At 41.0% G+C, this 26,611-nt stretch overlaps 1 protein-coding gene across 1 annotated transcript in view; it reads right to left on the bottom strand.

Moving 5' to 3' along the window:
* Positions 1-26,611, bottom strand: part of arb2a (ARB2 cotranscriptional regulator A) — a 166,439-nt gene that overhangs the window by 71,521 nt on the left and 68,307 nt on the right. Inside the window, exon 8 of the mRNA XM_004544388.4 lies at positions 24,487-24,606. Within this exon, the coding sequence (XP_004544445.1) occupies positions 24,487-24,606 (120 nt within the window). The remainder of the gene's footprint in view (positions 1-24,486; positions 24,607-26,611) is intronic.

Below are 26,611 nucleotides of genomic sequence, written 5' to 3'. Positions count from 1 at the left end.
CAGAGAGAGAATGACAGAAAATAGGTGAGAATGAAAAAGGACAAAATGTAGAGTGTCAGTGAGAGTGAGCAAAGACTGAGTAGAGGCTAAGGGCGAGAGAAAGAGAGAAAGCGAGTGAGAGCAAGAGAGAGAGAGGGAAGCACCCCGCAATGATGCCAGTCAGAGACAAGGCTTATAATGTGGCTGCGCCATGCACTGCCAACAGCCACAGATAATCTAGGACTACCCACTGAGCACTGAAGCACTGCTTAAATATTTGATTGATTAACTGTCCTGTGCCTGCCAGAGAGTAAGAGGAGAGCATCAGAGAAGCCAGGGCGAACACAGAAAAAACAAACAAACACGCATGTGGGTGCACACCGGAAGGTTTGAAAACACATGGCTCAGACACACTAACACATACACCCCCATAAATCCATATACAACAACATTGGAAGAGGGGCACAAACACAAACACATGCAAACATGTACACATTGAAGGCATGTGCGGACTCTGCAAAGACAGTAGCAAGCACTAGGCAAGGGAAAACAAACTGACTGCTGCTTTCACAGAGACTCCATTTCCTATCATTTCCATCTAAAATTAATGAGGACAATGTAGATAAATAGCAGTTAGGTTGATTATGCTTATCTGGATTCGGCTTTTAACCAGAACTTGACTGACCACAGGAATGATGATGATGATGGTGTATGTGTGTCTGTACATGTGTTGTCTCTTTTATTTCTACATACTAATGTGTAGCTAGGAAGTGATCTGAGGTCATAGAGGGCGGACAGGAGTTGGAGTGCAGCGTGTTCAGATATCTTACCAATGATGTGACACACACACACAACACACTCATCCTTGTTCGTCCCTGGCTGTGAAAACACAGGCAGCTGACCCTCCACGCTCCAACACCCTCCACAGGAAGAGACAACACTGGCGCTTCCTGTGGCTTTGAAGCAGCGGCCTCAGGTCCCCTGTCGGTCCCCGGTTTCCTTTGTCTTAACTGCAGGAAGGAAGGCCTCTCTAGCATGAGGCCACTGGGCCCTAGGGAACGAGAGGGAGTATGTTTGTGTATGTGCAACCTTTAGTGTGGTGGGAGTGTGCAGAGGTTTTGCTCGCTGAGGTCACATGCATTTACTTGCAGGGTTTCCCCCCCCTCTGGTTCTCTCAGGTGCATAAACTTCTGTTGTGGCAGGCAGAGTGACAGAGCAGGAGAAAACTGCAATAACTTCCTCCGCTGTTTCCTCTCACGACTGTCCGCCAAAAGCATGATGGAGCGATGGAGAGAAACAGAGGATGGTGGGTGGAGGGACGGGGTGACGGGGCGGCATTGCTGAGATGTGTGAGTGACGGCACCGGACACTGGGTAGAGGGAGGTAGCGCATGTCAGTGTATGCGCTGGGAAGGATTCTGTGTGTGTATAAACATGCAAACCACACGCACTCACAGGCGCACAGACACGCACCGACAACAGTGGGGGTGATGAGGAAAAGGAAGGCCAATAAATATTTACTGACACAGCAGAGGTGGAGAATGGTTGTTCACTGGTGGAAACAAAAGGCAGAGGATGAGGAGCTGCATGCCAGGAAACCTGCTGGCTGCGGGCGTTGCGCCCCGCTTGTGCCCACATGGAAAACAAGAGAAAGATCGGAAGACAGGAAGGAGGAGAGAGAAAGGGCAAGAAGAAAGGGATGAATGGTGTCGGAAAAAAGTTTATCGTAAATAATAGTATAGTGTGACAGAGAAAAGAGACAGCCCTAAACCCGATTAATTTAGTTTATTACAGGTTTATTAGTTTAATACAAATTAACAGGATTGAATGAGAGTTTTTATATGTAATACTGTATGTGTATATTCATTAAACTACTTTCTGTTTGCCCGGAAGCCAGAGATTCTAGGCACATTGGCCCCCTGGACTTATCACCGTTTGTTTTGGGGGTTTTTTGGTAATATGGGACAGGTTTGATATGATCTATTTCAACTGTGTCCAGAGGCACTTTGCCCTGCGTTGGCTGATAACATCCTGTGGAAATCCAAAGTGAACTGAGAGGTTCTTGACTAATTTGCATTTGCACATCTGGCTGGTGAGGCCAGGCTGTTTGGAGCTTAGCGAAGCTCTCTTCACATAGTCACAGATTTTCTACATCAATCTCGCTCTTCCTGATAGCGACATGTAATTGCATAAGCACTTAAATGCTTGAATTCCAACAGGGTTTCACTAACAGCTTATTTACAAATCGTGAACACATGGTAAATTAAGCAGCAGCTTAAATGGACAGCAACAAGGTGTAGTTACTACAACAAAATTTAACAATTTCTTATTAACATCTGGACAGTGGTAGTATTTATAATACATTTATAGTACACCCATAATGTTCTCTGAAATCACACGGACAGTTAAGAAGTGGACAAATATTTGTAACATTACAATTTGGAATTTTTATTTTTTTAAATTTCTTAGTGACACTAAAAGAAATTCTTCAAATTGTAAATCTATCTAGACAAATTTTTATTTACAAAGTGAAACTGTGGCATGTTAAAAATTAATTTTTAATTTAATTGTATTTTTCTCATGATAAGTGACACAAGGTATCGTGGATAGTGACTTTATTGTTCCCAAATCAGTGGCCATATTAACAGCTTCAATCTAAAGTTTGGAATGGGAAAGTTACTTTGCGAAGCGCACACAGGCCTCCTCGTTGTCTTTTCTCTCCTTTTTTTTACTCTAAAAGTGCTTCTTTCTTGTCTTTCTCTCTGTTTCCCAACCCTCCGGCAATGCTGTAAAATAGAAACCTAACCTCAATATTTTCCCTCACGGTGCTGGGACTTGCTGGCCCATTAAATTCCCCTTCCCATGTGTCAGCTTGCACATTTCTACCATGAAATTTTTGTATAATTAAACTTTCTTAATGATTTATAAGCTATAATAATAGCCCTAAGTATTTCGGAGCAGGTTAAAGGGACAGTCTTTAAGTGTACACCGGGGGATGACCCTGTTTTAACATAGATTTGGATGGGTGACTCTCAGTTGGAGACGAGGATGGAGAGGGCAAGGGAGAATGGGATTGATAGAGGCAGGGAGTGAACGAGAGGGCCTAACAAGGGTGGATGGGGGAGGAGGGTGAGACCTCTGGGTTATAACTCAGGGTGATACTGACACTGAGGAAAAGCAAGGGCTTCCTGAACCCACACACACACACACACACACACACACACACACACACACACACACACACACACACAGATGTTTGCTCTCTGCTGCCTCTGTGATGGTGAGGCTGATATGATTGCCACTTAGGAAATCAGTGTGTTTTCACACCACTCTCTGCTCTGCCAAAGCTAATGTGTTAAATATCCATTGGGTACTGCTGTCCATTTCTAAGACACACACAGCCTTAGGGGCTGATAAACACTGATTTCTTGTACTAACGGAGCCCAGAGTTGGCATCGAAGCCAACATTTCTAAATTGGGGTGTAGTGAGAAAATTTCAACAAGCTATGAGTTGGAATTTTCATTGTGGGAATTTCCAGCCAATTTTTCTAAATTTGTTATGAGAACGGTGAAGTACAGCTAAATTTTAATCTTTTTTCCCCCATTCTTGTTGTTTTTGGGAACAGAGCCTGTTTCTTCTTTTTTCCCAGCTCAAGCTTTCTTTTTACAAGTTTTTTAGTTTTCATACAAATCCAGTTTTATAGTTTTACAGATCAAGACAAAAAGTCCAGCTACTGTACGTTCTTTGAAAGGGTTGTGTCTGCTCATGGCCAAATATACCAAATATCTCGGTGGAGAGTCATACACCTTCACTTTAAATAAGGAAAAAAGAAAGAGAAGTAAAAGTAGACAGCAAAAAACCCCTAATATGGACAAGCATACTACCCTACTTAGTAGAAGTGTGTGCTTAAACTACCCGGGCCACTTGAAAAACACATGGGAAAAAGTTCCGGAAAAAAAGGAAAGGGGAGGGGAGGTAAAATGACAACGAAAGTGTTCCTCCCATCAGTTATCATCTTCTGCTCCTTCATATTTGCTCGTCTCCTGTGCCGCAGGGCAAGGACAAAAGAGAGGGGCCAGAAAAAGAAGAAAAAAAGAAAAGAAAAGAGGAAAAGGCTCTGTGAACTTGCTGTACTCAAAGGCAGAAGAGAGTGAGGGAGGGAAATTTACAGAAGGCCAAATGAAATTAATGGTAATATATAACAATCTGAAATTAACTTCTCATTGCCACTAGCCATGATTTAAAACAGCTTTTTAACGAGAGGAAAGATGAGTCAGAAAAGAAAGAGAGGGGAAGGGGTTGAGGCCATATTACAAATTGGACAGGCTGGGGGTAGCTCCAAGTTAATTTTCCCCATCATGTAAAAAACTTTGCAGTTCGCAAGGCATGCTCACTTAAATTATTATTATATTTATGCCCAAAGTAATCAAGACATGAGACCAAAATCTAAAAAAAATAATACTGAAGCAGAGTTTAAGAAAACACAAAGTAATTCAATTAGCCAATTTTATAGACCGGATAAAGAAAAAAAAGTTCATTTTAGATTATATCACAAAATACTCTGTTGGACCAGATTTAATATCAAATCAGAGGACTATAATAATAATAATAATAATAATAATAATAATAATAATAATAATAATAATGTGATCAACAACAACAACATTCCTTCCTCTTTTGAGTACATAAAAAATTACTACAGTATTTAACAAATTAAACGTAAACCTCGCAAGAAAAAAAAGGCACACCGGTTGAAGTTCTTTTCAAGTGATATTGTTGATTAAAAACAAAGCTGTAGAAGAGGAAAATGGGCACACACACGCACACACACACACACAGAGCACACACACATAACTCCGTATAAAGCATATTATTAATCTTATAAAAAAAAGCAATTAAATCAAAGTGGTATAGAGCCTGAAGCTATGAGGACTGTCAATTCTGCTGGAAATGCCACAGAAGATTACAGTTGGGTTTGTGGATTCCATGAACCCTTTTTTGATTAGGGGGAGTCAATTATTTCTTATTACTGAAGATGCTATTTCGGAAAAAGACCTTGTCAGTCAATCATGCAAAAAGTCCTCGAAACGCGTGAGTAAATCGTTAAAGAGAGAGGTGGAGGCAGGCTGGTGGATGGGTAGGTTCGGTGGTGGTAGTGGGGGAGGGGGTGTCACTGACCCTTTTCCCTACCCAAACTCCTACTTCTAGTGAAATTACCTTTTAACTATTACACTTCTGTCAGGTCTTTGTCAGCGTATGGTAATTAGGGCCTTCGGTAGAGCACATTTGAAAAGAAAATATATTTATTAGTTTATCTCAGAGAAAGGCATTTATGCAGAGCTGAAGGTAAGTTTGAATGTAGTGATTATCTTGTCATTTTAAAATATTTTTTTCTCCGTGTGTGCACCGTCTGTGTGTATGTGTGTGCATGTCAGCACGAGTGAACCCTATATATGACGTCAGGTAATGTGCTATTGTGTGAGATATGTGCCTGGGTGGACAGACACATGTGCATTCATACATATATAAAATATATATTTATACGCGCGCGTGCACGTGTGTGCATAAGCTGCATTCAGCACACTGATGGGCGAGCGCAGCACATTTCTCCCGTCCTCTTTGTTCTGTGTTGGGTTTGACACCTCTAAACAATAACAGCGCCTCACTTCGCCCAGCCCCAACCCACCACCAACCACACACTGCATGGATGGGAGCTGCCAATTAGCACTATCAAACACCCCTCATCAGCTGTCTCCTCACCATAGACAACAACGCAAATCAATAATTCGGTTTTCTTCAAAAACAATCACATTCATCAGCGGACTTAACGATAAATGAGGCAAAAGAACATGGTCACTAATTGCAAACTATAGCTTCTGCAATATACAAAGGATACAAAGAACAAAACTAGAGTACTGCTGGGGTATCCACACGAAGTGGAGCGAAACTAGAAGCTGCCGACTAGCAGAGTAAAAACAAAACAGAAACAAAGGTCTGCGTCCTCTCCGTCTCCTCTCAACAGTGGCATCCAAATCCTAGTCCGATTGCTAGGCATTTGAATAAACAGGACAGTTGTTCTCGTGCACTTGTTTTTACAGACATTCTCCAGTCTGAAAATGTTCCACCGTCCTTCTTATTTATTTTTTTTATCATTTTCAAATGCTGTGTTTTGTTGGCGGCCAATGGGCAGCCAGATGATATGGTATGACCCAGGGGATAGAGGCCGAAACAGGGAGAGAGACATGAAGAGGGGGGGCCTGTCATGGAGTGAGAGTCTCTGAGGGCTGGAGGTGAGCAGAGGTGGCTGAGAGATGACTGTCGTTCTTCTCAGTGGTCCAAGCCCTTTTCATTAACCCACACCCCTGGGTTCACCAAACAGAAACAGGGGGTGAGTGTGAGGACAGGGGGACGCGGATGGGTGCTGAGCAGTGGCCCCGGTGACCACCAGAGACCTGCCGCCTGTCTGCCTTCCTGTCTGTCTCAGTGCAGATCTGTGTCATCCATTACAGACAAGGGACTGATTTTTAACAAAATGCAAACACAAACAAGAGCACATGCATGGTCAGGCAGACAAAGACGAAGCATGCATACAAAAATACACAAGCATCGAAACCTTCTAAGGAAAAGAGAGGGGTAACAAAGGACAGGCAGTGCCCCCTAGTGTTTTCATCAAAGAGAACTCAGACCAAACCAACTAACCATCACCCTAAGCAACACCACGAAAACAGAAATGAAAGGACAGCGAGGGAGCGCGGAGAGATAGAGGCGAAGGGAGGCAAGAGGTGAAGAGGCTTAATTCATGAGAAAAATGGCTTCACGTGTGGAAGGCACAGTCAGGGCGGCGGGTGGAAGGAGCCAGACTGGTGAAAGGAATACGAGGATGGAGAAAACAAGGCAGAAGAAGAGATGGATGTTAACAAACGATGATGGGGGATGGGGATCTACTGAACATGTTAGTTGGTTGGTGGTGATGAGGTTAAAAGTTATCTGACACCACCGAGCTATTTTTAATGCTCAAGGCCACAAAAGTAAGAACGTAAGTGGTGGAGAAAGAAAGAGGTAGAGGCAGGCCATGCATGAAAGCCAGTGTCAGCGGAGTCCAGAGGAATAGTCAAGTGTGAAGCCATCTAATAGGAACGCAGAATATATATGAGACAGAGACACACATGCTTTCAAAGACCCTTGCCTGCTAACTGATCTGAATATGAACCATGAACTACTGACATCATGAAGGGAGGAATCAAAAACTAGTTCACTGGGACAACAAACAGGCCTTATGGAGTAAAATGAAAACTCTGGTTTAACAATGAAAACATTTATACCCAAATATGGTATTTTCTAAAAAAAAAATCTGTGAATGTGTGTACGATTTTTTTCTTTTTCTTTTTAAATCGGACCACAGGATCAGCCTCATATTCCCACCATGAAACAAGGCCTACCCTTCAGTGAGCTCCATATTCAACTCCGAGCCGGCTAAGACATCAAAGGGTGCTCCACACCAGGAGTCTCTGCCTCACTCTCCTTCTCCCTTCCTCACTCTACCTTCCTTTGGTCTTTCATAACCCCATCGTATTTCACAGCACATAAAGCCTTAAAATGGCACATAAAACAGTTCATCTCTTTTCACTGTCGGCTTTCCAGGCTTAAAAAATTAAATATGTTTTACTGCAGGTACATAACTAAAACACATCCATGGAAAAAACTGCCATAAAGGATTCAAACAAGGCTTTCCGTGAGTATTGAAGGCTATAGAATTGGGAATATATCAGCTGAATAGCCCATATAGGATAAACCAAGTTTAAAAAGCAGAAAAAAATGAACCGACTGAAACACTGTGGCACTGCCTGTTTTCCATTTACCATCAGTCTCATCAGTATGTGCCTTCGGCTTAAACGCTGCACTTATAAGTAGAAAACAAACCCCACAAGTTACGCACTGCAAGTTATGCACTGACACAAAAAAATGACAGGCACTAAAAAATTCCTGTGACCCTGGTACTTAAGGTTTAGACCGATACCACAGAAAACCAACACAGCAGTCACTGAACTTTAAAAGCAGTCGTAGACAGACAGAGAGAGAAAGAGGGAGAGAGATAGAGGATGAAGTGGATGAAGATGCAGAGTTTGAAAGACAAAAAGCAAAAAGGGAAAAGAGAATAAAAAGAAAGACAGAAAAGAGGAGCAAATGAGAGAGGGTTTAAACTTCAACCCTAGAGTCACTGAGTTCACTGACATTTGCACCAGGATCCGCCTAGCTGTGCCTCACAGCTTTTCAAACACAACACTTTCTCTCCTTTCAATCCCTAAGACGTATTCTCCCTGCTACATTTGCCACAGAATGAGACCATTCACAGTCTTGAGGGCAGAGTGGAAAAATAAAAAGCAAAACAACAAAAACGTAAAAGCAAACTGGATTCCAAGTGTCGAAATCGAGCGATGCTTGCATGACAATTTGCAACCCCGGTATGGGCTCGAGATTCCTCTCCTATATTGTATTCTTACCGAAGGATTAACAAGTGGGAAAGAAAAAAAATGACACGTGACAAGTGATTCATTTGAGCTGTCAACATGTCATCTTCAACACATTCAAACCTCGTGTCAAGCACTTGTATTCCCTCTTCGGTGAAGGTGACCTAGGTCGTAACCAGATGACACACCCAGACACAGCAGGTGAATGCATGAAAATACCACAGTGGGAACAGCGAATGTGAGATGATAAAAGACAAGTCAGAGTAAAAAAGGAGAAAAAAAACAATCCACTTGGTAAATATTTGGGGAAAGTTTTTAAACTTGCATTTTACGATCACTTATTATTTGACATACTTGATGGTACTGAGTTATAAGGTTGAGATCGCTATTTAATTTAAAATGATTTCACACAAAATAAACAGCACTCGAGGGATTTTTTTTCTCTTCTTCTTTAAGACTGTAAGCATGAAGTGCGAGAATGATGAATCACTGGGAAAAATGAGTGGTTTTAGGGCGAGATGGTTGAAAAAGACAAATCTAAAAGACATAAAAAATAGTGTGAAGGAGAGAGGAGTGAGGTCATTCTCGAGTGAAGGATAAGAATCGCTGGGAAAGAATAGAGCGGCAAAATCTGGTGTGAAGTTGAGGTTAAGAGAGGGAAGGGAAAAGAAAGTGACTGAATCAGAAGCAAAGGGGAAGAGCAAAGAACAAAGTAAAATACCATATACACCATGAAACCAAATAAAAACAAGAAAATGAAAAGAGGCGAGTTTAAGTGGTAAAAGAAAGTAGATACTAGGAGGGTCACCAAAGAAGCTTAGAAGTATTTTATCCACAAAAAGCAGCGGCAGGAGGGAGTGGTTTGACATTTAAAAAAAAAAAAAAAACAGGGGCAAAGGGAAAGTAAGAATTACGGCGAATTTGGTTGCCATGTAAAGGAAAAAGGCAATAAATGAGAGAGGAGTGGGGGGAAAATGGATAACAGTGCCCAATGCGTATTAAAGAGCGAATAAAAGAAAGATAGAGGTCTGAAGAAAAAGAGAGGGAAGAGATTGAGACCTTGCCGCTGAGGCAACGAGCTGAGTGGAACGGGAAAGGCAGACAAAGCTGCGCACTGCTTTCACAAAGCAGAACAAAGAGAAGAGGTGCATCATGGGAATCTGATCCTTGCGCCGCTACTGACGCCATGCTGGATAAAGACACAATGGCACATATGCACAAGTCAAAATGCATGTATGGCTTTATGCGACACCCAAAGTCATGACTGCATGATTAGACCTGTCTGAGTGAAATAAGTCTACTTCAGTAAATACTTCAAGAAATATAGCTGTACATCTTCAGCCTTTATAAGAATTCACAACTACAGTAAGACTATGGATGGTTGACAGCAGAGAAACCGTGAGCAAGCCTAGACAGCATCCTCTCTGAGGAAGTGAAAGGTAAAGTGAGGGAAGACTGTCCAAGCAGCCTACAAGGAAGACAGTTTTACTGAGAGGGAGAGAGAAAACAAGTAACAGACAGCTTAGAGGAGAGTTTGCTCTGTAGCACACTGATACAAGCAGACCAGGGCGAGGATGAACAGGAAGGGAGGAGGTCTGCTCAATTTCAGCAGTACTTCAGGTAGAAGAAAAGGCAATATATGTTTGAGTGTGCTGAATGTTTTATATATTTTATTGTGTGCGATTTTACTGAATCCTACTTTCTTAAGCAGCTTACTCGAGGAAACACGGGCTGAAAGAGGGATAACGTAGGTGGCAATGGAAAGTGTTTCATACTTTGATAGTTCTAAAACTCATAGAAAAAAGTATGCAAAGTATTAAGATATCGGTGCATTATTATTGGTTTTCCATCTATCAGTTATGACTCCATCTTGCCCCTCTCTTTCTTTTTTCTCTCCTTTCTCCCTCCGTCGGTCCCTCTCTCTCTTCCTCCGGCAGGTCTGATATGCTAGAGCTGCAGCTGAACTCTGAGTAGCACTGTCTCCGGGAAAAAACAAAGTGATCAATGTGAGAAGGCACGGGGCGCTCATGGACAGGCCAATCAATGGTGGAAAGAACCTTGCCCAGGGCCTTATGCAAATGGAAGCACGTCCTGTAACCTCGGGAGTGAACATGCGCACTAGATCAATGGGACGAGGGTAGAACCTTACAGCAAGATCAGCCTCAGCCAGTAAATATGTAATGATGAATCCCTCAAGATTTAACTGAACTCAAATGAACTTTAACTAGCTCTGTGTTTTATATCATAAAGTGGTGAATAAGACCCTGTGTTGAATAGGTTTGGCTATGGGGTGGATGGGCAGCGCAAGAGGGATTAAAAAAGAGCCTTTGCACAATGATGCACTAAGGACAGATGGATTTTGCACTTCCTTTTTACTAGGAAGGGGAAAAAAAAACAGGAAGACAAAAAGGTGAGACTTGTGAATAGTCACCTCAACAATACTTGTTTGAGATGTAATGATTTTCAATTACATCACCATGGCAACATCTTTGTGTTTTGAAAAAATAATAATAAAGGAGAGGAGTGGGTAACCGGGACGAGCTAGTGAAAGCTTGCTCGACCATTGAAAACCATGGATGGTCAGACCAAGGACTAGACCAGACAAACGATTCATAACCAACATTTAGTAATGCCTCCATCTGCTGGAGTCTAAAATTGGTGCCAATCAAAGTCTAATATAGACAAATTAGAAGGAGCATCTTTATTATGTACAAGATAACTGTTGCACTCAGGAAACTGACAACTTTGTTGCTTATAAGCAGATGTCTATAATAAAATGACAGCAGCTTACCGAACTGTTGAGAAAAGCGCACACGCCTTCATACATACAGAGAGAAAGAGGGAACTGAGGAAATGAAGTCCTAAAGTGTATTGACTGATCCGGCATCACAGCTTCAGGTGAAAGCAACAGCTTCTGTCTGCCTCTGGGCTGTTAAATGCACTATAGGAAAATTTTGATCAAAACAAGATATATAAATTCCCCAGATTGTAAAAAGTCTGGAATAACAACTGGTACCTTGAATTGGCCTTGGTAGCTGGCTACGTCTCAGATAAGCATCTACCTAGCCACACCTGCAGTAGCCCTTCAGCTGAAACAAAGTTCAGGGAAACAGCTGTTAAAACATTAAACACATCACTTTTTTCAGAGCTTCTCTTGCCTGTCTACCTTTGCTGTGTTGTAAAAACACTCTATATTAATCTCTCTGACTGGCATCGGATAATTACTAAAAATGTGGAAAAAGACAACTGACTGCAATAATGCAAATGTGAAAGGCGGTAGCAAAACAGAAGGAAACTTTGGGATTCAAAAAGGTTTTACATACTTTTTTAATCAATGTTAAATTCAATGGCACTTAAAAGCCTTTTTTTTTTACTCATAAGCAGTGTTGGGACTAACATGTTATTAAGTAACGCGTTACAGTAACTACATTATTATTGTGGTAACGAGCACGGTAACTAGTTATTATCCCAAAACCGGGAACGCGTTACTCGTTACTGGGATTTAGATAGGCTCGTTATTCGTTACTTCGTGTGGTGGCTATCGCGGACCTTCCACAGATTCAATAACATTAGCAAGTGGTGGAAGCCAGCAGGTGGATGAAGGAAAAAGGAGGCAAGAGGAGAGACCCGAAGCGGCTGCTGGTCCAAGAGTGTCAGGTGAACTGAACTTCAGGTAAGAAGTTATAACCTGCAGTCCATCTGGGTCAGATATGAACCAGGGTTAGGTGGAGTTTATTTTCGTTATGCTGACTTTTTCGTACTGCGTGCTAGCTAGCATGACGGAGTTTCTATACAGCTGGGTGGGTGCTATGTTACTGATGTTGAACTTTATTTTGTTCATAAGGTTAATTATTAGAGTTGACAACCGTGCCGTAAAAAACGGAATCGTCTCGTATTCAGAGAAAATATTACGTGTTTCGTATTGAGGTGAAAAGGAACAGTTTGTCCCGGACTTCAGCTACAATGAAAAAGACACAAAGCTGGAGTTATTCTGTGTTTACGCTGCACAGCTTCTTCTCTCATCCTCTCACCCTCCCTCTCCTGTTTCTACTTCAATCATGAAACTGATCAATGATCAGCTGATCGGCTTTTCTCTCTTGTTTATTTATCGCCCACTTTGCGGCAGAAAGAGGAAACCAGCGGATGTCGCGGTAAACAACAGCAGCACGTTTGATCAGCTGTTGTTAGAATTTATTTAATATTAATTTCTAGTATCAGCTGATGTTGGCTGGAGCCACAGCTGTAAACCTGCTGGTCATGATATCGGTTTGGTTATGTGATGAGAGGGAAACATGAAGATGAAACCAGGAGATGTCCTTACTGAATCATCAGAGCTGTGATGGAGAAACAGGTTTACCTTTCAGGTGACAGGAATGAGTTGAAGGGAAGTTATGAACTGTTTCTGAGAGACAAATAACACCATTATCCTTTTTTAGGTAGCTGACAGCTGGTAACTGTGCAGGGGCAGGTCTAGCAAAGTGTTGCCAGGGGTCCATGTAGGGCATTAAAAAGGAAAGGGGGCACAAGGGAATACTTTCTTATTCTCATTTAAAATGTCTCACTTTTAAAAAAAATAATTATCTGAGTCTTGCAACAAACGATTGATAGATTGATGCATATGTACCATCAAAACAGTGCACATCACTGTCACAACAGTGTTTGTTTTCATTCAAAGGCTTTATGATTTTTCCTATAATGGTGGGCCGGTCTCTAGTCAAAATGCCCGGGACGATTTTTTTGTCCCAGTCCAGCTCTGTATGCAGCTCATCTGCAGTCTGGTGTTACCTACATCTTCCTATTCAGAAGGCAGAATTTCCGAGTTCTGAGTACAATCGAAAGCACCACGACTGCAGTTTTTGTGTTGGATGTAAAAAGCAGGCTAGGATAGAATCAGGAGTGGGATTTCTCTCGTGGAAATGTGCACATTATTTTTTCCTTTCTATTGGTAGGTGGCACAGTGCACTTGTGGCAAGTAAGCAAGCTAGAAGACTGGCAATCTTGCTGGGTATCCAGTTACGGAAGCAACACATTAACAAGAGAATTCTGAGTAAAACCAAAGTTACTTTCCCTAGTAACTAGTTACTCTGAAAGTAACTAGTTACTCTGAAAGTAACGAGTAACTTGAAGTAACTGAGTTACTTTTGATAGAAGTAACTAGTAATGTAACTACGTTACTAATTTAAAGTAACTTACCCAACACTGCTCATAAGATATCAACTACTAACTAGTTAGCTGGCCAGTTAGTGGTAGCTACCAATACGACAGTTTGAAAGACAAACTAAAAAGTATATCAGATGCTAGCAGAAAACAGGAAAGAAGAAGGTAAAAAAGTCAATAGGCAACTGGGAGCAACTGTTTTCTAGGAAGATTCTTGGTAACTGAAGTCATTTAGACTACTTCTCGTCTGCTTACTGTGTAAACAATCTGACTAAAGTGAGAAAGGCAGTTTAATCTAGAGGCAAAAAATATCCCTATTTTTACATTTATGCTCCTGAGATCTCGATTAACCTGCAACTTCAAAACAATAAAACAACATAATTAATAATGAAGGAAATTAAAAGCAAACCTAGGAAGCAAACAAAAAACGAATCTATCACAAAATCAATTACCCTTGATATTATTGAAGGAATAGCACAAGAGACATAAGAGGTAAGTATTTTCAACCCCCCACTCTTCACTAACACCACAAATGCAATCTAGAACCCAAAGATGCTCCTGAAACATAGAGAGAAATACCAACAAAGGTGAGAATAATGGCGACGTATTGAAGGGAATACTTCACAAAGCCTATTGTGTGAGTATCCTTTTCAGGCAGCAAACCCGCTGTAATTTGGTCTGCGTCATCTGCCTCTAGTCACAATGCAGCACTACAGCTTTGAAATGGATGGCAAATGAAGGCCATTTGTACATAATCACAGCAGATAGAAGAATTCAGGGGCCCTACAATGTGTTGTTGAGGTGGAAAGAAAGACCTTGGTCTATCTGTGGCAACCAGCACAGCTAAGGTTTTGGCAAGGGGGGTCTTTTTTTTTCCAGAAACAAGCAAATCAATTCAAATCAAATCAGCTTGCTAGCCGTGACATTTAAACAGTTCAATTTACATCCTTATGTTAAGAGGAGAGGCGCTCTCTAAGATCCTATTCATTCACAAAGAAATTAGACGGCTGTATTTCAGCCGCTTAATAGAGCAAATATGCTGTAGTTGTACAGAGGAAGAAACCATATCTTTTCATGGCACACAAAGGGCCAGGCATTGTCTGTCATTACGACCAGACCACAAAAACACACAGAGAGATAATATACATAATATAGACAGGACAAGAAAACAGCGCCATGCATTAACACGTACGTGCACACCCAAGTGCGCACCAAAACACACACACACATCCAATTACACATGCACACTTTGTCAGTGGAGATGGTGTATGTCCTGAGGGCTGCTGTCCTGCCGTGCAGGCTGGCAGGCACTTTTGTCGTGGTGGTCCTTTTGTTTCACATCAAACAAAACGCCACAGCTTTGCATACGGCTCCACTAATTTCTGCTAGTGTGCCCCAGCCATTTATCATTGCCTCTCACCCTCTCCTCCTCTCTTGTCCTCTCCTCTCCTAACGTGGCGCTGATAGCTGCTCTCTTAACCAAGCTGTTCTGCTCAGGACGATACAGGCTTCTCCAGGCAAAGGCTGAGACGCACAGAAGTGTGCATATACATACGTGCAAGCACATAAACACACATGCAACCAGACAAACACAGAGCCCGTGCAGAAGACACAGAATCACGCGCGCACACATATAAGCACAAGCAGACAGACATACATGCAGGAAACTGCTCTACAACTGCACCGCTTGCAAGCCCGCCAGCTATGGAGAACCTTGAGATAAAAACAAACCTTCTCTTCATCCCCTCCAGAAGCAAGAGACAGGCAAGCACTTAGAGTTTCGAAGGCAGGCGAGACGTGCATACAGCATTAGATGAGGGGATTTTCGAATGGACGACTTCAGAGCAGAGATTTTGTCAACAAATTTAAGTGATTTTTGCTTGTGTGTTCATGAGCACAGGTGAAGGTTGCGCCGGCCTTAAAGAGTCTTTCAGATAAATCTAAATGTGGAGTGTAGCTTGACACAGTTTAAAGGAAGGCTCCAACAGTTTTGGAGAAATCGACTTGTTTGCTGGCTGACTGGGATTTATATAATGCAATAAGATCGGTATCAGTTTTACCTCTGTGCACGCATGCATGGCTGCAGCGAGAAAAACACCCAAGTACTGACCAAAGAGAAGACATCCAATAATTTCATATTTGTGCTATGTTAGCTAACATGGCCATCACCAATACATCTGAGAATCAGCTGAGCTTTGTCAAGAGTTAAGAAAGCGTGAAATGCCAAGAAACTTAAACTGAGCTCCATGCAGTTATTTTGCTAAGTAGCCGAACAATAAACAATTACAGTTCATGAGCTAACATATATAACCCTGAGCACCTTAAACTATGATGTCATGTAAAGAATATATATATATGTATATAAAATTTTTTTAAAGTGGCAGTGAGAATACCCAGATTATTGCTTCTTGGCTAAAAAATAAACATTAAGATACTATACTGATAAGAAATGAAGATAAATTCAAAACTAGCTTTAGATCAGAAATTCATTTTAAGTAACTAACCCTTTAATCCTCTTGTTGTTGTACCATTTAATCACACATTCAGATAACAGTCAGGTGGATTTGACCAATTCATGCAGTCATTTTTCACACACTATAAATGTGGCTGAGTCTCAAGTTTCCAGCAGAACAATGCCAACAAAGTAGCACTGGAGTAGTGAGAAACATGGCATGAGAACTAATTAAATGCATCACAAAAAGAATAGAGGGGCTTCCTCAGCGTCAGATAGTGGCTCGTGTGACTGTTTATGAGAAAGGCAGTGAAGGACACTTAAACACTTTGTGGAAATTACATCAGTTGTTTCCAAGGCAGAGCAAAAGTGACCATACCATCAATCATACCAATATATTGTTTTGTTTTGCAGCAGGTGAAAAAAATATTGAATTTTCACACAAGTTTCAAATCATAAAAGTATTCTTCAAAATTGAATCTAGTAGTGTTTCAGAAGGACAAAAAGTGGTTTCCGAACCGCTGCTTGGAAAAGTAAAGCAAGACCAAATACTTTGGATGGGCTAAGATAAGAATTTTGAAGTGGCTAACTGGAAAAAAAAAATCACATTTACTGATGAACACAATTTTAGATTTATGGAAGTAACAGAACTGGCAATAAAACACAATGGGGGAATACTAAAGCCTAGGAAGGTTGGCACTGGATATTTTTACTGAAATGACTCCATCCTGGCCAAGGAAAAATAACACTTCATTCTCAAAAAAAATGTCCTCTCTTTAGCATCTTAGTTGAGTAAGATTAATTCTGCAGCAACACAATGAACCTAAGCATACCTCCAAACATTACAAAAACTGTTCGAGGACCACAAAGAATCCAAACTTGGCAACTGTGATGGATTTTCTAGCATGGTCACCTCAACCCACTGAACAGTTTTAAAAGTCAAAAAACTGAGAACGCCAAGAATTTGTGACATCACAAAAAGCTTTTAGGAACACACAAAAATCTGGCTGAAAAAACATGGATCATCTTTTTCAAAAAAATGCTTTAGGGGCACTGAATATTAAGACATTCTAAATGTACATGAGCCAATTTTTCATTCAAACTGCATGCTGATATTATAATGTATCATTAGAATACACTCATGTAAAAGTATCATTATTATCTATTCCAGAGTTTTAAAATGGGTAACAACAGGAAACAGGATTGTTTGCAAAACACCTGTTACCACATTCCAGACACCTGTCTGGGTCCAGCCCTGCTGATCGCCACAGGCAGGGCAGGACCTGACATGTCAAATATAGTATTGTAAAGATGATTGCGTACAAGTTCAAAGATTTCAAAAAAGAAGCAAGAAACCTAAAGCCTGAGAATGCAAGTGCTCTTAATCATACTTCCAACTTATAAATTCAAATCTCTATACCACGATGTGCAGCAAACAATGCTTACTGTGGTATAAAAATTAGGTCCATAAGGAGGGGATAAAAAACCCCTCAAGCAACCCTTCCCACATCTGACACCCAGCCACAACTTATATAAAACTGCACAAACAATTACCACCCAGAGAGAGAACTTAAATATATTTGTATATTATGTATATTTACTGCAGATGGAAACAGGTGGCCGTAAACAGAAAGTGTACTCGAAGATATTCTGCAAGCATGTAATGTATGTATGTGCTGTATTCAAAGAGGGCACTTAAAATCTGTAACCATGTTTTTGAGGGGCTGTTGTGGTGGCTGGCTGGTTGTCTGGTTGGCACCCACACATTTGTGTACTAGGAGACAGATGCATTCTTACATAAGACCTTATATAATTATGCCCTGTCCTATCCAATAAGAGTGCTCCTTTTTCACTCTGTGAGCGGGAAGGTTAGTGTGGGTTAGACAACCCTTCCTCAACAGAACCACCACCACTTACACTTACACATCCACCCCCCTAACTCCTGGCAACGAAAAATAATGAAAAAAACAAGCCGAGCGGAGGGAGAGATGGATGCAGGTCCTTCACATCCTGTATGGCTCTATCTCCTCTGTCCATTCCTTTTTTTCTGGTTTGGTGTGAGATAATGTCCTAATCATAATGGAAATGTGGAACCCAAACAAGCAGGGTCGTGTGTGTTTGTATGTGTGTGCATGACATGGAGACGGAGAGAAAGAAATAGTACTCCACAGCTGGGCTAAAAACTTCTATTATGTAGTTACTGTAGAAGAGCTGGACTAAGGACAAGGAATTTAGGACAGCAGCTGAGGGAACACGATCCATATTTCTTTAAAACTATACAGCTGACAGACAACAAGAAGGGGCAGGGTGGAGCAGGGTGGAACAGGCTGGCCAAGCATCACAGCAAGTGTCAGAGCCTAGGGACTCTGAAAGAGAAACTGAGGAGCAGTGAACAGAGATGGATGGATGGATTCTGTGATCGCTTAAGGACACAGAGTGAAAACGGTAGGGCAAAGTGCAGAAAGAGCAACTATGTTCCTCCCTGTAGCACAAGCTTCTCTGTCTCTCAATCAGAGGCAGTTACTTACTGTTTGATATATCTATAATTGGTCAGCACACACTGTGAAAGGTTTTAAAAGAATTGAATTGCAGTGAAACACTTGCGTGCTCTAAACAGGGGCTAACATTCTTGGCTACACAGGGAGCGAGCGGGAGAAATTAATGGCAGGCCTTTTTGAAGTGCTTGATCAGAAATGTATTTATTAACTGCAAAGGGGAATAGTAATTAACCCACAGACAACTTGTTTTCTCTTGGTCTTCTCATGTGTCAAATGGTTCTTCCCACAAGGCCCCAGTCTCCACTTGCCAGCTCACACACACACACACAGACACACACACACACACACACACGCACACCTCCCATCACATCCCACTGGACTACTTTCACTTCAATTAAGCAGACTGTGTGCAAGCATGTATATGTATGTGTGTGCATGCTTGTGGGTAAGATATTGCAATAACAAGTAAGAAATACATAGTGGCTGATTTAAATCCCATGTGTATATTTTTATGTTATTTCTGTAGTACATTCCTTGAAGCAGAGAAAAGTCTAGAAAAAAAATCACAACAGTGCTCTGTACTGTATATGGGCTCTGCGTGTGTGTTTGTGTGTATATAGTGGTTAGAAATGTTGCCTGACAGCAGAAAAGTCCTGGGTTTGAATCCACCGACCAGCTGGTCCCATTCTATGTGGAGTTTGCATGCTCTCCTTGTACTTGCGTGGGTTCTCTCCGGGTACTCCAGCTTCCTCCCACAGTCCAAAGACATGCATGGATTAGATTAATTAGCAATTCTAAATTGGCCAAAGGTGTGAATGCAAGCGTGAACGGTTGTCTGTTTCTCTGTGTTAGCCCTGTGATAGACTGGTAACCTGCCCAGAGTGTACCCCGCCTTTCACCCATGACAGCTGGCATAGGCTCCAGGCCCAATGGGGCACTGCATTGAATATATATATACATTACCAGTCAAAAGTTTCTCATTTAATGGTTTGTCTTTATTTTTACTACTATCTATATTGTAGATACAGACTGAAGACATCAAATATATGAAGCAAGATATATGGAATTATGTATTATATCTCAGTGAGCTTCATGATGCAGTCTCCTGAAATGGTTTTCACTTCACAGGTGTGTCTTGTCAGGGTTCATTTGTGGAGTTTCTTGCCTTCTTAATGGGGTTGCGGCAATCAGTTGTGTTGTGAAGTCAGGATGGTACACAGCTGACAGCCCGATTTGACAACTGTTAGAATTCATATTATGGCAAGAACCAATCAGCTAAGTAAAGAGAAATGACAGTCCATCATTACTTTAAGAACTGAAGGTCAGTCAGTCTGGAAAGCCGCCCCAGGAAAGACCAAGAATCACCTCTGCTGCTGAGGATAAATTCCTCTAAGACACCAGCCTCAGAAATCGCAAGTTAACAGCACCTCAGATTAGAGCCCAGTTAAATGCCACACAGAGTGTAAGTAGCAGACACGTCTGTACATCAACTGTTCAGAGGAGACTGTGTGAATCAGGTCTTTATGGTCAAATAGCTGCTAAGAAACCACTATTAAGGAAAAGCAACAAGCAAAAGAGATTTTTTTTAGCCAAGAAGCACAAGGAATGGACATTAGAGCAGTGGAAATCTGTGCTTTGGGCTCATGAGTCTAAATTTGAGATCTTCAACTCACTGTGTCTTTGTGCAATGCAGAAAAAGTGAACGGATGGTCTCTACATGCATGGTTCCCACCGTGAAGCAAGGAGGATGTGTGATGGTGTGGGGGTGCTTTGCTGGTGACACTGTTGGGGATTTATTCAAAATTGAAGGCACACTGAACCAGCATGGCTACCACAGCATGCCATCCCATCCGGTTTGCCTTTATAAATGATAGTCCACATCATTTATTTTTCAACAGGACAACGACCCCAAACAAACCTCCCGGCTATCTAACCAAGAAGAAGAGTGATGGAGTGCTGCGCCAGATAACATAGCCCCCACAGTCAATTGACTTAAACCCTATCGAGATGGTTTGGGATGAGATGGACCACAAAGTAAAGGCAAAGTTCCAACAAGTGCTTCGGCATCTCTGGGAACTCCTTCAAGGACTACGCCATGAAGCTCATCAAGAGAATGCCAAGAGTGTGCAAAGCAGAGCAAAGCGTGGCTATTTTAAAGAGTCTAAAATATAAACATGTTTTTGAGCTAACACACCCATAACAGAAATCCACAAGATTTAACTCAACTGGATGACAGCAGAATTCTGTTTTGATCTCTGATCAAAAGATGCCTCTGTGAATGTAAATATGGACAATATAAGAAAAGTCCAATCTCACTAGAAAATACTGTCTAATATTGGAATAAAACCTTTTGGACAGGTGAAACCAAGGTGATCGCACAACAGATTGAGGTAAGGATAAGAGTTTTCATAGCTGTTTTCAAACATGAAATCTGGAAAATGTCATGAACCATGCTGGAACACTGCAAACAACGGTTATGTTTTTATTACTGGTAATATGGTTTAGTACACTATAGAAGACACGCAATGCCTACCTACTGTGAACTTACTAAAGCATTACCTACGTGATTCTCACTTCACTACAAATGGCTGCAATCGAACATCACACGGGTTTTTGTGTAGCTGGCCTGTTAAAGACAAATGTCTGAAACAGCTGGATCAGGCATTTGTGGTCACATGCACCTCCATCACGTAATGTCTAGAAAGTTAAAGTCTGCACTGCATGTGTGAAAATGGCCAATGTCAAACATGGTGGAGGTCCAAATAAAATCTGGACTTGATTTGACGTGTTTGTATTAGTGTCGAGATGAGGTCAAGAGCATTTGACATTTAAAGGCATAAACTACTATGGCCTCAGCAGAAACTTGATAAGAACATATCTGAATACCCTGACACAAAAAGGGAACACAAGAATCTTTAAAGTGTCTGTTTTAATGTTGTTTTCCCCCATACTGCATCTGGTATATGCTAATTATTCATACTGTATATGCACATAATATATATGCATGTTTTGTACATCACAAAAGCACACAGCCTCGCAAAGAGAGTCTGAGTGAAAGAAACACAGAAAGACAGAAAGATTCAAATCGAGAGAAAAGCTAGTGTTCGTCACACAGTGAAAAAGCCCAAGAGATTGTGAAGCTGTCACAGACAAAACAGTGCATGAATATTTAGCAGCCAAATTAAAATTACAAAATACAAAACAAAAAAAGAGTAGGTGAAAGGAAAACAAAGAAAATAAAACATCCCTGAAAACACCAGTGGGAGAAGTGGCCACCTTTCATCCCCCCATGAAAGGCCCTATCCTCTTAGCTTCTTTCCTCCTCTCCTTCCTGAGTAAAAAGGAGAGATATAATAATATTGGTTGTACTGAGTCTAACAGCGATTCCCCAGATCAAGAAACCTGCAGCAAAATAAACCCTGCTCTCAGATCATAGAAAGGCCTGCAAACACAATTAGCGCAATGTGTTAGTTAGCAAGCTTCTTAAATTGCAGTCCAAACTAACCATAATCATATTTTGACAGTTAATGCAACTAATCACTGTTTCTAAGAATAAAGCCATATTTACACATGTACTGCAACTCTGAGTCTTTCTATACGCTAGAAAGACTGCTTTGAGTACAGGAATAGTCAGAAATAGTCATCCTGTAGCCCACCTCAGGAAGATTATACCCTAGTAGACAACTTTCCAACAACTTAAATGATTAGTACTTAAGAAGTACTCAAGTAATGATACAGGTACTAATAATAGCATGCTCTTATGATGAAAACAGTGTATTACTCAAATATTAGTAAAGGCACTTTTTGATTTCTCTGGGATGAAAACCAAACAACAAATAGTACCTAAGCTTGGCTCTTAAATGGTATTATGGCTTGGGAAGGATAACCCACTAATATTGCCTTTATTATCTGCACATAACCTTCATTATTGCAGTTGGTAACTCTCACTAAAACACTTACAAAAGAGTTGGATCATTATTATGCGATGCACAATCCATTGTAAATTTAAGACTAGAAAATAAAACATTAACCTCAGAGGCCTTAGTCTAAACCTCAAAAGACACATTGTAGGCCCATTTAGCTGAAGGGTTATAAAGGTAAGAAGCTAGCCAAACGTTTATTTTCAACCTCTCCTTTGAATCATTCAAAGTCAAATTCTCTTCCCTCCCACCATCTTTTGATCTATCTACTGTCACTCTTAAGGTCACTCTTAAGGTGGAGAGATCTACATGCTGCACAGCAGATCTCAGCAACACTTTTGTTGGACTGCTATTCTTTCCTTATCAAGACAACTTTCCCTTCTTTCCCTCCTGTTCTTGATGTGCAGAGAAGTACCCAAAGATAGTGATGAAGCAGATTGTCTAAAAAGGTAAAACGAATTAAATAGTTGTAGTAGTTTCTTTCTCAAAGAGACTACACACTTTTATTCTTAATCTTTTGACCAAGCTTCACACATCGCCAGCCTGGTGTCTGTATTCCTGCGGAGGCCAATGCTAATATCACTGTGTATTTGTCTTTACAGTGCTGTGAACAAGTATTTACCTCCTTTTTTATAGCTTACTTTTTGCATAGTTGTAACAATAAAACATATCAGATCATTAAAGAAACTTTAATAGTAGACAAAGATGACAAATACAAAATGCAGTTTTTAAATTATGATTTTATTTATTAACCGAAAAAAGTTATGCAAACCTAACTGGCCCTATATGAAAAAGCAAATGCCCCCTAAACTGGTTGTGCCACGAACTGCAATCAAGCATCTGCAATAATATACAGCATTTGAAATTTCCCCCCATCTTCTTTGCAAAGTTGTTTAATTCAGCCACATTGGAAGGTTTTCCCCTGTCCGTTCATGCCAAAGCATTTCAATTGTATTTCTGTGTGGACTTTAAATAACCTTCCAAAACCTTCTTTTTTCTTTTCTTCAGGGCACAAACTGACATTCTCCTTCGGCAATTTCCGGTAGAGAGCAGAATTCGTGGTTAAATATATTACTGCAAGTTGTCCAGGTCTTGAAGGAGCAAAGCAGCCCCCGACCATCAGACTACCATGTCTGAATGTTACAACGGAACGTAATGGTGACTCAAACCTTTCAGAAGGTTCAGCATTTGTCTTGTGAGTCCAGAGAATATTTTCCCAAAAGTCTTGAGGATCATTAAGGTGCTTTTTTTGGCAAACGTGAGATGAGCCTTTATGTTCTTTTTGATCAGCGGTGGTTTTTACTTTAGAACTCTCTCATGGATGCCATTTTTTGCCCAGTCTCTTCCTTATTGTCGAATCATGAACTCTGAAATTAACTGAGGCAAGTGAGGCCTGCAGTTATTTAGATGTTCTGGGTTCTTTTGGGAACTCCTGGATAAGTCATCATTACGCTCTTGGGTTCGCCACCGTTGTCTCTATTTGTGAACAATGGCTCTCATCATGGTTCAGTGGAGTCCCAAAGCCTCAGAAATGGCCTTGTAACCCTCTCAGACTAACAGATGTCAAGGATTCTGTTTGACTTTGTTTCTCGGGATGTGTTGCTTTTTCAGATCTTCTAGCCAATTTTATTTTGTCAGACAGGTTCTATTTAAGTGATTTTTTTTATTCAAAAGGGCAGTAAGTAATCAGACCTGGGTATGGCTAGTGAAATAAAAAATAAAGGTACTTTTTTACATAGAGTTAGATATGTTTGGATAATTTTTGGTCCCTCAATTTTACTCTAGTTATTGTTTATCATTTACATGTGAAAAATCTTCAAAAAAGAAATCAGGAAGAGCAGGAAATACATTTTCACAGCACTGTATTATTGTGTGTGTGTGTTCGAGAATAAGTAGTGTAAGGGTCAAACACGTACAATAGTGTTTGTGTTAACAGGAGTGTATTGTCCATTTCAGTGCATGCTTTTGTTGGTAGGAGGTAGAAAAGACAAGCGGAAAACTAAAACACTCACCAGCTCAACGAAAGACAGTCCTCCATAGCTATGGGCCATGATGAAGACATTCTTGGCTGCGGCTTTGGACACAAAGTGGTCCCACACGTACAGCACATGTTCCTCTGAGGAGCCGTTTTCCTGCAAGACAAAAAATATGCTTTGTCATATCCACAACAAAGACAATTCAAAGAAATCCTTGACGCTTGAAGGCTACCGACAAACTCCAGTTGTGCAACTACAAAACATTTAAGAAGGGTCTAGCCAATGACAATGAAGCATCAATAGAGTTATTAAACTCTATTGATGCTTTAATGCTACAGCATCAAAACCTGCCCCTCTAGGCCCAGCCAAAAAGAGAGAAATTCAAAAGAAAAGTGGATGTAGCCTGAGGTGATTTCTACAAAGAGCCACACTTCAACAGATCAATAAGTCTTGCATATTGCAAATGCCCTAAATGTAAAACTCAATAGGCAGGATGACGTAACATTTAAATCTTAATTTGTACCCCGTTGCTGAATCAATGGTCCATCTAAACACCAGTAGAGGCATAATGGGAAGACACCAGGGCAAGGTCAAAAAAAAAAAAAAAGACGACAGAGAGGAGACATATGCACGTACACACAAAACACACACTCAAGCACAATGCTGTACCACAAATAAATTCCCCTACATCTTTTCTCAATCTCATCTGCATGTATACAGTTGTGCGAGCACACACACACACACACACGTGCAGTAACACGCAACCAGAAGACATGTTTAATTAACCTGAGACGTAAGTGCTTATCTGGGACTGGAAAGAACAATAGCAAGTGTACAGCTGCGAAAAGGGCAACCATTAATGAACTTGTGACATTGATTCCAGACTTTGATTTTCTATCAGGCTGTCTGGTTCACAACAGAAATCAACAGCGCATTCGCACAAGAGGTTACACTGCACAAGAAACTGTTAACTGAAGACACCTGTATCCTGCGATTCAACAACACGAGAAACTGTAGCCATACGAAACGCAAACCTGATTATTTACACGCATACTTCTCTTAATTGGCACGCTTATGCATACAGAAATAATATCCTAAAGTAAACAAACACACGGCTTGTTGGAGAAGAAATCCGCATCTGTTAATCGAGAGTCAAACTGTTCAATCAAACTCAAAAAAGCAATTAGCAATTTTATGGTAAAGGACAGAGGAGATATCTTAAGAGACCATCCTTTTACTTAACGCAATTCTGCTTTCATTGTGTGAGGACACTGTATTATGTCAGACAGATAATTACTTCAATATTCAAGGTGGTAACTGAGAAGAAGGTGCTCAACACACAACTCGTACACACACACTGCAGACAAAGATGTGGTTTAAAGTTTAGTTTTAGTACAAAGTAATCGAGCTTGTGATTTGATTCAATGGTTTCACTCACGTGCATCAGTGTGTGCAAGTCTGTGTGCGGTTGTAGTATTTGATGATGTGCTGATGTGTGTTTTTGTTGCCATGTTTGTCTAGAGGTAAATTAACCTGTCAGAGTGTTTGTGTTTGCGCTAGATTAGCATGAGGGGGGTTGTAGTGTCAGCACCAACCTCCATTCACAGAGCGTGATGCAAGAGCAGGCAACTCCGCTCTGCCCTGCCCTTCTGCCATCAGGGCTATGCCTTTACTTTTCACGCATTCATGTGTATGTGGTCTCCGGCATGTACGCGGCGGCTGGCTGAAGAAGAGTTGTCTGTCTGAAAGGCTGTGACATCAAAGCCCTTTGAAGTCTCCCTCTTCTCTTCTCCACCATGTCGCCCTTCATCTATGAAGCCCATTTTATTAGCCTGCCTCCTTTTTTCACTCTTCCCTTCTCTTCTACCTTCTTTTCTCCTTCACTGATGCCACCTGTTCTTCTTCACACTCATTTGTCTCCTATTTTATCACTTCTCCACCCAAGGTTCACTGACATAGAGACATTAGACATGGCTTGCTGTTCTATGTAGCACACATACCAACGCCTAAACAAGTCCAAAAGTGCTGTTATCAATAGGGCAAAACCTGGCTATGAGTAAAACTGACACGATATTAGTTTTTTGCCCATGTGAGGACAAGATAAATGTCTTTATTTGTTCCTATACTATGACTCATAATTTTGGAAAACACTGCAGGATTT

Source organism: Maylandia zebra, linkage group LG12 (assembly GCF_041146795.1).
Source record: "Maylandia zebra isolate NMK-2024a linkage group LG12, Mzebra_GT3a, whole genome shotgun sequence".
Taxonomy (NCBI): Eukaryota; Metazoa; Chordata; class Actinopteri; order Cichliformes; family Cichlidae; genus Maylandia; species Maylandia zebra.
This window is presented reverse-complemented; position numbering and strand designations above follow the sequence as displayed.